The following is a 16,824-nucleotide window of genomic DNA, read 5'->3' as shown; positions in this document are numbered from 1 at the left end:
AAAAAAAAAAAAAAAAGTTATCCTAGTACAATAAAAAATTGGACCAATACATAAACCATTTTGGACATTTTAAAATTTATTCAAAAATTATTTTTCGAGAGGAGAAAAAGATGTTTAAACCCTGAGGTTGGGAAAAAGAAATCTTAAGAGTATTTTTCTGAGCTTTAGCTTTTCTTTGAGTAGTTTCCTCCCCATCAACATATTTACAAAACCAAACTCTCCTTTTCTCAAAAAATGCACCTACTGTACAGAGGAGAAGTAGGGGAATGATAGACTAATGCAGTGTGAGAATTCTGAGTTTCTTTTTTTTTTTTTTAACATCTTTATTGGGGTATAATTGCTTTACAATGGTGTGTTAGTTTGTGCTTTATAACAAAGTGGATCAGTTATACATATACATATGTTCCCATATCTCTTCTCTCTTACGTCTCCCTCCCTCCCACCCTCCCTATCCCACCCCTCCAGGAGGTCACAAAGTACAGAGCTGATCTCCCTGTGCTATGCGGCTGCTTCCCACTAGCTATCTACCTTACGTTTGGTAGTGTATATATGTCCATGCCTCTCTCTCGCTTTGTCACAGCTCACCCTTCCCCCTCCCCATATCCTCAAGTCCGTTCTCTAGTAGGTCTGTGTTTATTCCCGTCTTACCCCTAGGTTCTTCATGACATTTTTTTTTCTTAAATTCCATATATATGTGTTAGCATACGGTATTTGTCTCTCTCTTTCTGACTTACTTCACTCTGTATGACAGACTCTAGGTCTATCCACCTCATTACAAATAGCTCAATTTCGTTTCTTTTTATGGCTGAGTAATATTCCATTGTATATATGTGCCACATCTTCTTTATCCATTCGTCCGATGATGGGCACTTAGGTTGTTTCCATCTCTGGCCTATTGTAAATAGAGGTGCAATGAACATTTTGGTACATGACTCTTTTTGAATTATGGTTTTCTCAGGGTATATGCCCAGTATTGGGATTGCTGGGTCATATGGTAGTTCTATTTGTAGTTTTTTAAGGAACCTCCATACTGTTCTCCATAGTGGCTGTACCAATTCAAATTCCCACCAGCAGTGCAAGAGTATTCCCTTTTCTCCACACCCTCTCCAGCATTTATTGTTTCTAGATTTTTTGATGATGGCCATTCTGACTGGTGTGAGATGATATCTCATTGTAGTTTTGATTTGCATTTCTCTAATGATTAATGATGTTGAGCATTCTTTCATGTGTTTGTTGGCAGTCTGTATATCTTCTTTGGAGAAATGTCTATTTAGGTCTTCTGCCCATTTTTGGATTGGGTTGTTTGTTTTTTTGTTATTGAGCTGCATGAGCTGCTTGTAAATTTTGGAAATTAATCCTTTGTCAGTTGCTTCATTTGCAAATATCCACGAGCAATTAATTGTTTTCTTTCTCTATAATGCTGGGCTTTGGCAATCACTTGTTTAGGACAGAAGTCTTTGAATCATGTGAACTGGCAGAGTGTAAAGGAAATACATAAATAAGGAAAGGCAAATATCCTTCTTATTATCCTTTTTGAAGAAAATCAACAGTATGTTAAAGAGCAGTAGGTCAGATAATGTTCTTCCTGTGATCTCAGGATCAACATTTTACTTCCTGTTGCTTTAAGTTAACTCTTCCGAAAAAAAATTTGGGGTGGGGGGGGCGTTGCAGTGTTCTTTTCAAAATTAATGAATAGACATCTTGAATAATCAAAACATGCTGAAAGCCCTTGCTCTGAGAATCCTGTGGGAAGTTTCCATCTGCTGATTTGCTGAGAAGCTTACTTTCAGTATTAACGTGCAGCGGTCAGTTGCCTTCTGGTACAAGTCAGTATAGATAATTAGTCATCAGCTCAATATCTCTTGACAAGACAGGTTTCTACAGAGGGGACCCACCCCTCCCCAGTACCTTAGGGTTTTGCTTAATTGTAAAGTCTAACATCTTTACCCTTTTTAAGATCTTGAAACCTAAAACAAATAATGTACTTCAATCTTATTAGTGGAGAAAATCAGTAGTAGAAAATGTATTGACTAACTACAATGGCCTTTCATCCTGGACACCAAGAGTCACCCTGGAGAATCGTCACAGTAATTGAAATAAAAGCCTTCGTGGGCTCTTCCCTGTGTTATAAATGTGTCTGCCAAGCAGTATGCTCAGAAACTTATTAATGGACAGCTGTTTAAGATGATGTTCTTTATAAATGTCATTGACGTGCCAGCTCCATACTTGCAGCCTCTCTAAGATTTATAATTTTCTGTTCTCATCTTCAAACTACATGAATATAACCCATTTCTAGTAAAGCTTCATCAAAGAATAATAAACAGAATGTCTTTCTTTTAACTGTACATATGCACTGATGTTATCTGCTACTTTATAAGTAAGAGGAACTATTGAGAGAGAAATAGTTTTAAAAATAATTTAATGTGGACAGCTCACTAACTGTTTTCATGTGATGCAGGTATAAAAATGATCACAAAAGTCAAAAAATAAGAAAAACAGGTGTGTTACTGAGCGATATGCAAATGATTTTACATGTGAATGTAGACATCATTAAAATAAGCATTTAAAAAATTCATAACTAAAATCTTATGTGTATTAAAACTTCTAATATTTCATGACTCACATCATTTATCTTATATACAAATTAATTTGAATAAATGTTTGATTTCTGTATCATCTCTTAATCCCATTCTCTCTTTTATATTCTTTCTCTCCACACACACACACACACACACACACACACACCTGCCCCTTTTTTCTTTACCAAATGCACACATGGAATATTTTGACGGACATTAAAAGATTGAGGTCCATATTAAACTTCAGATAATAACAGCTACAAACACAGATTTTATTTAGAAAACTCAAAGAAAGTATTTCTAAGAAATGAAAAGATAGTTGATTATACAGGTTAATTTTCTATGATTATAGAACACATGGGTACAAATTATATACAGTCTATTCCTCATAAACTGTGATTTTGATGAAGATTTGATGAAGTGAATAATTTGATTTAGAAATGAAGAGAAATTTGCTTTTGTGACAATAAGACAAATTCTTCCATTAGTGGCACCTACAAGAATAAAGCCTTTCCAAATCCTCTGGGTTCCCTAAACACTGAAATGGACCTCACTGTAGATATATCTTGGGTTTGGTCCAAAGAGGTTTATACTGTAAGTGTAGCACTTAAGTTGCTTTATCTAGAACAGTGAGGAGTCAGAAACACTAGGAACAGAGCCTCTCTAGGCTTCAGCACAATGCTGTATCCTCTGGTTGCAAATTATACCTTAATTTACTTTGGTTTACTTTCAGCTAGACAGGATGTTGATGAAATTCATGTAGAATGAGCCCTGGCTCTGGGCCAAGTGGGAAGTTCGTACCCTTTCTTAGATTTTACTTTCGAGTGCCTTTTCCTACAACTTTTATATACTCCTCAGTAACTGACAACCACAAGTTTATATTTGTTTTTGTTTGCTTGTTTGTCCGAAAACTACCCCTCAAGTAATTCTGTTGAGAATTGGAGCTGATTGTCTAGTTGTCACTTTACACAGTATTGCAACATAGTTATGGTAAGGTTTATTCTCTGCTAACAGGCTTGCTTATTGTTGAACAGATATGGCTTCTAAGCCATTAAGAATTACATATTTTCTTGACCTGAGTCTTTCAGGTCCAGTGTGAGCTAGCTGAGAAACTAAAGTAGGCAAGGGTGTTTTGGCTCCAAGAGGGAGAACAAATGAAAATGCAAATAATTTAGGAGGCTGAAGGGAAAAACATGGATGGATGGGGCTAGGATTGTCCAAGAAGAGGGAAGAGAATGAAAAGGGTAGAAAATAGAAGCATGCAAATTCAAAATTTAAGCTGAGAATGAAAAACTCAGGAACTGAAAAGGATAAGCCAGCAAAGTAAGAGGAGGTAGGATCCCAGAAGCAATAAACAAACAAACAAACAAAACGGGAGTTGTGAAAAGAATGGAGCCATCTGTAGTTTCAAATGTTGCAGTGAGCTCAAGTAACAGGAGACTAGAAGAGTACTCAGGGATGCTGGGGACCGTGATTTCATGGTGGACTTTGAGAGAGCATTTTGAGAAGACTGATTGGCTGAGAAGGATGGGAAGTGGAGCCAGCGAGCATAAACGGTGATGGAAATATTTGGTAATGGGCAGGAAGAAGCAGAGTGAATAGTTTGAGATGGAGAGAAGACTGAGGGAAGAGATGCATTGGATTTTTTGGTTTTTGAAACTAAAACTCCATTTCTGATATAAATATGAGAATTTAAAAAGCTCCTGGAGTATTTAGAACATTTCAGGTCTTTAGCTTTAAAATAACAAAATAGAAATAAACAAATGGACAAAGTTAATTTAGTCACTTGAAATAATTTACATTAAGCTTAAACACAAAATTTACGTATTTTAAAACTCTAATCAACTTAATTTAGGATACACTGACACATATATCATAAATATCAATTAAAATGACAATGTTGGGCTTCCCTGGTGGTGCAGTGGTTAAGAGTCTGCCTGCTGGTGCTGGAGACACAGGTTCGATCCCTGCCCTGGGAAGATCCCACATGCCACGGACCAGCTAAGCCCATGCACCACAACTACTGAGCCTGTGCTCTACTGCCCACGAGCCACAACTACTGAAGCCCGTGCGCCTAGAGCCCGTGCTCTGCAAAAAGAGAAGTCACGACAATGAGAAGCCCGCGCACCTCAAGGAAGAGTAACCCCCGCTCGCCGCAACTAGAGAAAGCCCACGCACAACAATGGAGACCCGACACTGCCAAGGATAAAAACAAATAAATAAATTTATAAAAAAGATAAATGACCATGTTTGCATTTTCATTTCTGTGAATGCCTTTATGTTCTGTATGCTGTTGATGACACATGCCAAATATAATGTTGTTAGCTGAACATTAAATAAGTTAGAATGCGATATATCTTTAAAATATGCTGGCATATTTCATAGAAATATAAGAAATATTTTCACTATAATAATTTTGAATAAAAGCTTAAAATAATAGCATTAAGGAAAAAACAAAAGATGACTTCTGTCAATTAAGATCAACAATAATCATGTTAAGTGCTATGGACTAATGAATAGGAGCAAGTAAAAAAGACACAATAATTGTTAAGTTACAAGCTCTCTTAAATGGGTCTGCATTCCTATTGGTTCAGCCTATAGTGAATAAAATGGTGATCAGATGCTTTAAACTTCATATGGGTTGGATTTAAACAATTTAAGAAAACCAAAGAATGTGTCATGATCCTCTCCATCCTAAACTTCTAAATTTTGGTGTTTCTTATGGCAGCATCCTAGGTCCCCTTCTCTTTTCTGACTAATCTCTCCCTAAGTGATTTCATTCATTCCCAGGGTCTGAAGTACCATTTACACGCTGATGACTTCCAAAACTTCTCTCTCTAGCAAACGCCACTTCTCTAAGCTCATGTATCTATTTTCTCCTTCTTCCCTTCTCCTTCTCCTACTTCTCCTCCTTTTTCTAACAGCTTAATTGAGGAATAACTTGACATACAGTAAACTGCACATATTTAAAATGAAGCATTTGGTAAGTTTTGACATACATATTTGCCCAAGAAATGATCACCACAAACAAAATGGTGAACGTAGTGACCATCCCAAAAGTTTCCTCATGCCTTTTCTAATTCCTCCAATTTCCCCCACCCCCTAACTGGTCCCCCAGGCAACCGAAAATCTGCTTTCTGTCACTAGGCATTGGTTTACATGTAGAATTTTATATAAATGGAATGGTTTAATATAATGTACGGAATCTTCCTATAGTATTTAAAGGGTTTCAGGGCTATAGCTTTAATATGACAACATAAAGATAGACAAGGTTAATTTAAACAGCCATTTGCAAAAATTTTTTTCATCTTTTTTTTGTCTGGCCTTTTTCACTCATCCTAATTATTCTGTGATTCATCCATGTTGTCGTGTTTATCAGTAGTTCATTCCTTTTTCTTGCTGAATAGTGGTATCCTATGAATATATCACAATGCATTTATCCATTCACTTACTGATGAGCATTTGAGTTCTTTCCAATTTTTGGCTATGACAAATAAGGCTGCTATGAACATTTGCATAAACCTTTGTATGGATGTGTGTTTTAATTTATCTTGGGTAAATACCTAGGAATGGAATGGCTGGATCATATGGTAGGCATACGTTTAAATTTCTAGGAAGCTGCCAACCTGCTTTCTAATGTGGTTGTACTGTTGTTATTCCCACCACCAGTGTATGAGAGCTGTAGTTATTCCTCTTCCTCGTCAACACTTGGTATAGTCAGTATTTTAATTTTAATAGCTGTGTACTATTATATCCCTAGCAATACATGATGTTGAGTGTCTTTTCAGTGCTTATTTGCTATATGTGTATCATTTTTGGTGAAGTATCTGTTCAAATCTTTTGCCCATTTTTTAATCGGGTTGTTTGTTTTGAGTTTTGAGAATAAATATATTCTTTTTCTAGGATATATTTATATCTAAATATACATTTTTTTCTGGACACAAATTCTTTAGCAAGATATATGATTTGCAAATATTTTCTCCCAGTCTATGGGTTGTCTTCATTCTCACCTCAGGGCCTTTCAAAGAGCAGACATCTTTTTCTCTTTTTTTTTTTTTTTTTTTAACACCTTTATTGGAGTATAATTGCTTTACAGTGTTGTGTTGGTTTCTGCTTTATAACAAAGTGAATCAGTTATACATATACACATATCCCCGTATCTCCTTCCTCTTGCGTCTCCCTCCCACCCTCCCTATCCCAGCCCTCTAGGTGGTCACAAAGCACCGAGCTGATCTCCCTGTGCTATGCAGCTGCTTCCCACTAGCTATCTGTTTTACATTTGGTAGTGTATATATGTCCATGCCACTCTCTCACTTCATCTCAGCTTACCCTTCCCACTCCCCGTGTCCTCAAGTCCATTCTCTACGTCTGCATCTTTATTCCTGTCCTGCCCCTAGGTTATTCAGAACCATTTTTTTCCTAGATTCCATACATATGTGTTAGCATACAGTATTTGTTTTTCTCTTTCTGACTTAACTGCACTCTGTATGACAGACTCTAGGTCCATCCACCTCACTACAAATAACTCAGTTTCGTTTTTTTATGGCTGAGTAATATTCCATTGTATATATGTGCCACATCTTCTTTATCCATTCATCTGTCGATGGACACTTAGGTTGCTTCCATGTCCTGGCTATTGTAAATAGAGCTGCAATGAACATTGTGGTACATGACTCTTTTTGAATTATGGTTTTCTCAGGGTATATGCCCAGTAGTGGGATTGCTGGGCTGTATGGTAGTTCTTTTTTTTGCAGAATTAAGTTCTTCTAATAGATTGCATATATAGATGTTTAGCCATACTCTTTTATCAACTCTTTAAGAGTAGAATTTTATATCCAATTTACGCTTCAGATATCATCTTTCCTATTTGTTACAGTAAGGTCTTCTATCCAAATATCCACTTGTACACTGAGAGCTTTAAAAAAAAACAGGACACAGAGGGAGTTGCCATTTTTAGCAGCAATGAAATATCATTAACGCCTTTTAACATACCAAATTCAAGTCACTATCAGAGGTGAGTGCACCACAAAGTCACCAGGTACAAAATTGCTAGTTATTTTAAAATTAATAACTTGAAATTACCCCTGCCCCCCACCCCATTACATCCCATCTTTTTATGAACAGCAAACATTTTGCTATTTTATACATAGGCTTGCAGGCTTGTTTCAATATGAAAGTGTTAATTCATTTGTACATTTTTTTAATCAGTTATGTAGTGCTACAATAAATGTCCAATAATCTACACAGGAACAATCTTTGATGATGAAAATGACGAAGATTGAATAAGGCTATCGATTACCTTATCTTATTTACATATAAAGAATAGATACCCAATTGTGAGGAAGAGACAGAAATCGGACAAATACTCATAGGTGTAAAAATTACATCTACCTCTGAGCTTATTCTGTAAATGAGACATTTTAAATAGGCCTGTAGCCCATGCCAGTTTTTTCCTCGGAAAAAGAAAAGCTGCCTTCATGACATCCCCTCTTGTTTCAGATTTCCACAGTGTCACTTGAACTTTTAGTCAGAAACTTACTTTCTTCAAAAAATAAAGAAAATACTCCCTGCCCCCCAAGTTACCTCCCTCCCCCACCAAAATTCTTCTGGATTCATTTTCAGTGCCAAGTTGCATGATCAGGTCCCACCTCCTGGGGGTTTTTTTGTCCATCTATTGATCAGTTAGTTTAGAGTGGGTAACATGAACCAGTTCTGGAACCGCTCCTAGGAGGAACACAAGCTCTTCACTACAATCACACTGCAGGAAAGTGGTAACTCAATTCATCCCTGGTGCCGGGCCTCCCAAACTGAAAGAACTTGGCACAACTGGAGCACTGACTTTGTGTCCTCCATGCTTCTCAATCATTTTGGATTCATGGGCTGCTCTTCTTTGATCAGCTAGAGTTGCTATATCCTGTAACAGTTTTCTTTGTTCTTCATTAAGACCATGAGTCAGAGCCTGATACCACACGGGATTACGATTTTGTATAGTTCAAATATAGCTTTAAGTATCTGATACTCATCAACAGGGTTATCTTCATCATCAGTGCTTGTGGAATAGCCTTCCAGGGCAGTTTCTCCAGCAGCATCTTCTTCCCAGTCTTCATCATGTCCCTCTTCGCCCGCTTGCTTAGCCAGGATCTCCAGATATTCTTGTCCATCTTCATCAATACCATCTTCATCCCTCCCCGGTTCCTCCGATTTCATCATCGTCTTCAGCTTCGTCATCACCATCACTGTCTTTCTCCTGTTCTGCATGGCAGGCATATGCTCTTTTTAATCCATTGAATAAACGAATTAAAAACAAACTGGCAAAATCTGTCCGGAAACCTGATTTAAAACTTGTGGTATTTGTTCCATATTAATAAGAGCACACAGGCCCAGAACACACATCTCTCTGTCATGAAGCCCCAAGAAACAATCAACATCATTAAGCCACTGTGTAATAAAGTGATCTGTAACTGGTTCAATACTATTAGGGAAGTGAAAATTTTCTAAGGTGTTGAGAAGTAGGTGGGGATTATAATACAAAGCTGCAATGGCAACTTGCAGGCACATTGTTCGAAGTTCACTTGTCTTCACCTCTCTTGTCAGTCTCTCTAATGCTGCTTCCACGAACAAGGGAATACACTGGTCAGTGCCACGCCCTTTGCACCACAGAATGATCACCTCTAACAATTTTGCTGCATGACATTCTGCATCTTCTCCTGCAACTCCTGTAAGAACCTTTTTGCACATACTGTATATCATTTCAAGGTACTTGGTATTAGACGGAAGTACGTCTGTATCAACTGTTACATAATTATGAAGCAGAGGCGTCGTATCTGTAAAGTAATCAAAGCCATCTTGCTGAAAAACCTCAAATACCAGAGGTAGTAGCTGCCACATCTGTGGAGACACTTGCTGACATGTCAAACTATGTGCTAAAGAGAAGATCTCCTCATAGAATTCTAAGACATGCTGTTGTAAAACAGTTCCAGTGACCTGTAAGCAGATTCCTTCAAGCTGCTGGGTTATTTCTTTGTGATCTTCAACTACACTAAGAAGTGTGTCGATGGTATTCAGGATTCCCATAGCAGTAGCTGCTTTGTCATCACTTCCTTCTTCATCTGGCCCAGTCTGGATTACTTGATTAAATGTCATTGCCAAATGTTGTGTCATTTCTACTGCAATAGGAGTAACTTCTTCACTATGCTTGCAGATCATTTTCTGAATTACATTGGTAAGATCATCATTTTCTGTTTCTCTTATAATATGAAGAAAAGCCTGCATGACAGGTTGGATGAATGGTGTGACGTATTCTTTAGCTTTCTCTTGATTGCTGATCAGCACTTGAAGTGCAATGGCAGCTTCCACTTGAACAGGCATTTTCCTATCATCCATCAGACATCTTCGTGTCAGCTCTAGGGCTGTTTGCAGGTTCTGGTCACTTTGAACTTCACTTCACAAAAATAGTGAAGGACCCAGCAAGCTCTCGCTCTCATGTAGCCTAGTTCACTGCTGAAGAGAGGGAATACATGATTCTGCAACATATATTCCATCTGATCTTTGTAGATCTTTCTCTTCAGAAGTATTTCAGCTAAAGAGCCAATCATATGCAGGGCTCCATCTTTTTTTTGAGGATCAGCATTTGGTTCTGTAAGAATCTGGTAGCAAAATCCCATAGTCTTTTGTAGTACCTCTTTCCTCTTACTACAAGCTGTAAACAAAAGTGTCTGGGCAGCAGTGGTAGGAGAGATGAAATCCTCAAACACATCAAACTTCATGCGTATATATTCACAGGGGTCTTCTTGCCAAAGTTCCTCATCAGTATCTGTATAGCACATCAATGGAAAAATAACATCTTGGATAATGCCTTGTATATGAGGCTTCAGATTCTTCCGGGTGAGAGCATGAGAAACTCCTTGATTAATATAATTTAATGTCTGTTGTAAAACTCGAGGAGCCATATATTGCTTCTCCTTGTACTGATATAACACCTTCAATAAAACTTGTTGGACATCAACAGCAAATGCCTTCAGAAATACTTCAGCAAATTCATTGTACTCCTTGGAAACATTGCCAGGGCTTCCATATCTTTCAAAAAGCCTTGCTGGGCTTCCCTGGTGGCGCAGTGGTTGAGAATCTGCCTGCTAATGCAGGGGATACGGGTTCGAGCCCTGGTCTGGGAAGATCCCACATGCCGCGGAGCAACTAGGCCCGTGAGCCCCAGCTACTGAACCTGTGCGTCTGGAGCCTGTGCTCCGCAACAGGAGAGGCCATGATAGTGAGAGGCCTGCGCACCGTGATGAAGAGTGGCCCCCACTTGCCACAACTAGAGAAAGCCCTCGCACAGAAATGAAGACCCAACGCAGCCAAAAATAAATAAATAAATTTAAAAAAAAATAAAAAAATACTCCTGTTCTCTGTTTAAAAAAAGAAAAATGCTTTGCCGAAAACCTTCAGGGAGCGCAAGGCTTAAAAAAAAAAAGGCTTGCTAAGATATGTAAAGCCCACTTCTTACATTTCCACCATGGTAACTTAGGTCTGTCATCTTCTTCAGTTTGAAGTGTTTCATCAGGTACATCCCTGTTCACAACAGTCGTTAAAATTTCTATCCATTCTGTCAGGTTCTTTTGGTTTATCAGTATCAGCTCCAGTGGTAGTGTATACTGAACAAGAGCATAGAAGATCTTGAAAATTTGTTTCTGGATGAGGACAGATTGATCAGACTGATCAGAAAGAAGCTGGATAAAACGGTCCTTTAGAACTGGCAGGAAATATTGCACTGCTCCTACCAATGGACTCCGTTCCTCTGGTTTCTTATACCAGAACTACAACTGGCACTCACTCTGACAGAGGTTGGAGCAACAGCTGGAACATTTCCTTAGCAGGAAGATGGGTAGTCATAATTTTTCACAAGCTGATAGAGGCAAAGAAGAATTCCTAGCCAACATGCACTGTTATCAGACTGAAGGTAAAAGCCAATTTTGTCCACAATGGCAGTCCAGCGACTTGGATAATCATGTTTGATAATATGATGAATGCATGTAGTAATCTGTACCCTGATGAGCTCAGGAGAGTGGATAATGACTTCTACAATATTTTCTCGAATACAATGTCGATCTTCTTCTGGGATAGTATAAGGGGATATATCCCCTGGTGCCGTTTCCCGATCAGGCCAATACTGTGTTATCATATTTTTCAAATAGATAACACCTGCCTGTCTCACAGGTAAATCCAGTTGTTCTGACATAGTAATCTGAAGCAGTGTTGAACCAAAATTCAGAGACTTGTGTGCTTCATTGAGCTGGCGCTCCATGGCCTCATGCAGGGCTGGGTCCATGGTGCCCCGCAGGGCTTCGATAATGGTGTTGGGGTCCATGGCAGGGTGGACGCAGTCAAACCCAGGGCTCGGGTGCTACTGGCCCAGGAATAGCGCCCCTCACTGCACACATGGACCTGCCATGCTCCGCAGCGGCAACCGGTGCGAAAGGAAAGAGAAGCGCCAAGGCCACGGATAGAACCTCTTCTTCTCGGCATGGAGGTGGGAGATGCTCCAGCCACTTCCTGTTGGCGTGCCCGTGGAGCCCTTTGGGAGATGTAGTCCACTTGGGCAGTCCGCAGCCCACGTGGCCGGAGCGACAGCTGGAATCCTAAGTGTCACCCAGAAATGTTCATCAGGAGAGTAGGTGTCCTTAGACCACCCAAGTAAATCAATGGCTCTCTGGTCTTGGAGAACAAAATTAGCCAGTTTTCTTGTAAGGGATACATAGGTGGAGCCAAAGTAAATGGTGAGATTATGGGGAGGAGACATTTTTCTTATCCATGTCCACAGCATGAAGGAAGACAATTGGTATTTCTGCTCCAAGTGCATATATCTGGTCCTCTGACAATATGAGGAGGAGGCAGCACCCCTGGGGTGACTTTTTTCCCTTTAAATCCTTTTATATACTGAATGATCTCCCTGTTGGTTTTCAGGGGGAAATCTTTTTTTTTTCTTTTTTTTTTCTTTATACATCAAGTTCTTATTAGTCATCAGTTTTACACACATCAGTGTATACATGTCAGTCCCAATCTCCCAATTCATCACACCCCCCCACCCCCGCCCCCCTGTGGCTTTCCCCCCTTGGTTTCCATACGTTTGTTCTGTACATCTGTGTCTCAATTTCTGCCCTGCAAACCGGTTCATCTGTACCATTTTTCTAGGTTCCACATATATGCGTTAATATATGATATTTGTTTTTCTTTTTATGTCTTCACTCTGTATGACAGTCTCTGGATCCACCCACGTCTCAACAAATGACAAAATTTCATTCCTTTTTATGGCTGAGTAATATTCCATTGTATATATGTACCACTACTTCTTTATCCATTTGTCTGTTGATGGGCATTTAGGTTGCTTCCATGACCTGGCAATTGTAAATAGTGCTGCAGTGAACATTGGGGTGCGTGTGTCTTTTTGAATTGTGGTTTTCTCAGGGTATATGCCCAGTAGTGGGATTGCTGGATCATATGGTAATTCGATTTTTAGTTTTTTACGGAACCTCCATACTGTTCTCCATAGTGGCTGTATCAGTTTACATTCCCACCAACCGTGAAAGAGGGTTCCCTTTTCTCCACATCCTCTCCAGCATTTGCTGTTTGTAGATTATCTGATGAAGCCCATTCTAACTGCTGTGAGGTGATACCTCATTGTAGTTTTGATTTGATTTCCCTAATAATTAATGATGTTGAACAGATTTTCATGTGGTTCTTGGCCATCTGTTTGTCTTCTTTGGAGAAATGTCTATTTAGGTCTTCTGCCCATTTTTGGATTGGGTTGTTTGTTTTTTTAATATTGAGCTGCATGAGCTGTTTATATATTTTGGAGATTAATCCTTTGTCCGTTGATTCATTTGCAAATATTTTCTCCCATTCTGAGGGTTGTCTTTTCATCTTGTTTATGGTTTCCTTTGCTGTGCAAAAGCTTTGAAGTTTCATTAGGTCCCATTTGTTTATTTTTGTTTTTATTCCCATTACTCTAGGAGGTGGATCAAAAAAGATCTTGCTGTGATTTATGTCAAAGAGTGTTCTTCCTATGTTTTCCTCTAAGAGTTTTATAATGTCTGATCTTACATTTAGGTCCCTAATCCATTTTGAGTTTATTTTTGTGTATGGTGTTAGGGAGTGTTCTAATTTCATTCTTTTACATGTAGCTGTCCAGTTTTCCCAACACCACTTATTGAAGAGACTGTCTTTTCTCCATTGTATATCCTTGCCTCCTTGGTCATAGATTAGTTGACCATAGGTGCATGGGTATACCTCTGGGCTTTCTATCTTGTTCCATTGATCTATGTTTCTGTTTTTGTGCCAGTATCATATTGTCTTGATTACTGTAGCATTGTAGTATAGTCTGAAGTCAGGGAGTCTAATTCCTCCATCTCCGTTTCTTTCCCTCAAGACTGCTTTGGCTATTCGGGGTCTTTTGTGTCTCCATACAAATTTTAAGATTTTTTCTTCTAGTTCTGTAAAAAATGCCATTGGTAATTTGATAGGGATTGCATTGAATCTGTAGATTGCTTTGGGTAGTATAGTCATTTTCACAGTATTGATTCTTCCAATCCAAGAGCATGGTATATCTCTCCATCTGTTGGTATCATCTTTAATTTCTTTCATCAGTGTCTTATAGTTTTCTGCATACAGGTCTTTGGTCTCCCTAGGTAGGTTTATTCCTAGGTATTTTATTCTTTCTCTTGCAATGGTAAATGGAAGTATTTCCTTAATTTCTCTTTCAGATTTTTCATCATTAGTGTATAGGAATGCAAGAGATTTCTGTGCATTAATTTTGTATCCTGCAACCTTACCAAATTCATTGATTAGCTCTAGTAGTTTTCTGGTGGCATCTTTAGGATTCTCTATGTATAGTATATGTCATCTGCAAACAGTGACAATTTTACTTCTTCTTTTCCAGTTTGTATTCTCTATTTCTTTTTCTTCTCTGATCACCGAGGCTAGGACTTCCAAAACTACGTTGAGTAATAGTGGTGAGAGTAGACATCCTTGTCTTGTTCCTGCTCTTAGAGGTAATGCTTTCAGTTTTTCACCATTGAGAATGATGTTTGCTGTGGGCTTGTCGTATATGGCCTTTATTATGTTGAGGTAGGTTCCCTCTGTGCTCACTTTCTGGAGAGTTTTTATCATAAATGGGTGTTGAGTTTTGTGAAAAGCTTTCTCTGCATCTATTGAGATGATAATATGATTTTTTTTTTTGCGGTACGCGGGCCCTCACTGCTGTGGCCTCTCCCGTTGCGAGCACAGGCTCCGGATGCACGGGCTCAGCGGCCATGGCTCACGGGCCCAGCCGCTCCACGGCATGTGGGATATTCCCAGACCGGGGCACGAACCCGCGTCCCCTGCATTGGCAGGCGGATTCTCAACCACTGCGCCACCAAGGAAGCCCGATCATATGATTTTATTCTTCAATTTGTTAACATGATGTGTCACATTGATTGATTTGTGTATGTTGAAGAATCCTTGCATCCCTGGGATAAATCCCACTTGATCATGGTGTTTGATCCTTTTAATGTGTTGTTGGATTCTGTTTACTAGTATTTTGTTGAGGATTTTTGCATCTATATTCATCAGTGATATTGGTCTGTAGTTTTCTTTTTTTGTAGTATCTTTGTCTGGTTTTGGTATCAGGGTGATGGTGGCCTCCTAGAATTAGTTTGGGAGTGTTCCTTCCTCTGCAATTTTTTGGAAGAGTTTGAGAAGGATGGGTGTTAGCTCTTCTCTAAATGTTTGATAGAATTCACCTGTGAAGCCATCTGGTCCTGGACTTTTGTTTTTTGGAAGATTTTTTTTTTTAATGATTTTTTTTTTTTTTTTTCAGTACGCGGGCCTTTCACTGTTGTGGCCTCTCCCGTTGCGGAGCACAGGCTCCGGACACGCAGGCTCAGCGGCCATGGCCCACGGGCCCAGCCGCTCTGCGGCATGTGGGATCTTCCTGGACCGGGGCACGAACCCGTGTCCCCTGCATCGGCAGGCGGACTCTCAACCACTGCGCCACCAGGGAAGCCCTGGAAGATTTTTAATCACAGTTTCAATTTCATTACTTGTGATTGGTCTGTTCATATTTTCTATTTCTTCCTGGTTCAATCTTGGAAGGTTACACTTTCTAGGAAAGTGTCTATTCCTTCCAGGTTGTCCATTTCATTGGCATAGAGTTGCTTGTAGTAGTCTCTTAGGATGCTTTGTATTTCTGCAGTGTCTGTTGTAAGTTCTCCTTTTTCATTTCTAGTTTTATTGATTTGAATCCTCTCCCTCTTTTTCTTGATGAGTCTGGCTAATCGTTTATCAATTTTATTTAACTTCTCAAAGAAACAGCTTTCAGTTTTACTGATCTTTGCTATTGTTTTCTTTGTTTCTATTTCATTTATTTCTGCTCTGATGTTTATGATTTCTTTCCTTTTGCTAACTTTGGGTTTCGTTTGTTCTTCTTTATCTGGTTCCTTTAGGTGTAAGGTTATATTATTTATTTGAGATTTTTCTTGTTTCTTGAGGTAGGCTTGTATAGCTATAAACTTCCCTCTTAGAACTGCTTTTGCTGCATCCCATAGGTTTTGGATTGTCGTGTTTTCATTATCATTTGTCTCTAGGTATTTTTTGATTTCCTTTTTGATTTCTTCAGTGATCTCTTGGTTGTTTAGTAACGTAGTGTTTAGCCTCCATGTGTTTGTGTTTTTTACGTTTTTTTCCCCTGTAATTCATTTCTAATCTCATAGCGTTGTGGTCAGAAAAGATGCTTGATATGATTTCAATTTTCTTAAATTTACTGAGGCTTGATTTGTGACCCAAGATGTGATCTATCCTGGAGAATGTTCTGTGTGCACTTGAGAAGAAAGTGTAATCTGCTGTTTTTGGATGGAATGTCCTATAGATATCAATTTATCTAGTCTATTGTGTCATTTAAAGCTTCTGTTTCCTTATTTATTTTCATTTTGGATGATCTGTCCATTGATGTAAGTGAGGTGTTAAAGTCCCCCACTATTATTGTGTTACTGTCGATTTCCTCTTTTACAGCTGTTAGCGGTTGCCTTATGTATTGAGGTGCTCCTGTGTTGGGTGCATATATATTTATAGTTGTTATATCTTCTTCTTGGATTGATCCCTTGATCATTATATAGTGTTCTTCCTTGTCTCTTGTAACATTCTTTATTTAAAGTCTGTTTTGTCTGATATGAGTATTGCTACTCCAGCTTTCTTTTGATTTCCACTTGCATGG

General features: G+C 38.9%; 1 protein-coding gene across 1 annotated transcript; it reads right to left on the bottom strand.

The window, feature by feature from the left end:
- Nucleotides 1-7,714: 7,714 nt before the first annotated feature.
- LOC111171624 (importin-7-like) lies at nucleotides 7,715-11,982 on the bottom strand. The gene is given in 7 exon segments (XM_022567182.2): nucleotides 7,715-8,573; nucleotides 8,576-8,780; nucleotides 8,782-8,883; nucleotides 8,886-10,009; nucleotides 10,012-10,671; nucleotides 11,053-11,387; nucleotides 11,465-11,982. Coding segments are annotated over 7 exon segments (3,123 nt in total). The 5' UTR covers nucleotides 11,944-11,982; the 3' UTR covers nucleotides 7,715-8,355.
- Between the last annotated feature and the right edge of the window lie 4,842 nt (nucleotides 11,983-16,824).

Source organism: Delphinapterus leucas, chromosome 8 (genome assembly GCF_059928025.1).
Source record: "Delphinapterus leucas isolate spDelLeu-1000000601 "Yukka" chromosome 8, BTC_Dleu_Yukka2, whole genome shotgun sequence".
NCBI lineage: Eukaryota > Metazoa > Chordata > Mammalia > Artiodactyla > Monodontidae > Delphinapterus > Delphinapterus leucas.
Note: the sequence above shows the minus strand (reverse complement) of the source record. Positions and strands in the feature narration are given on the sequence as shown.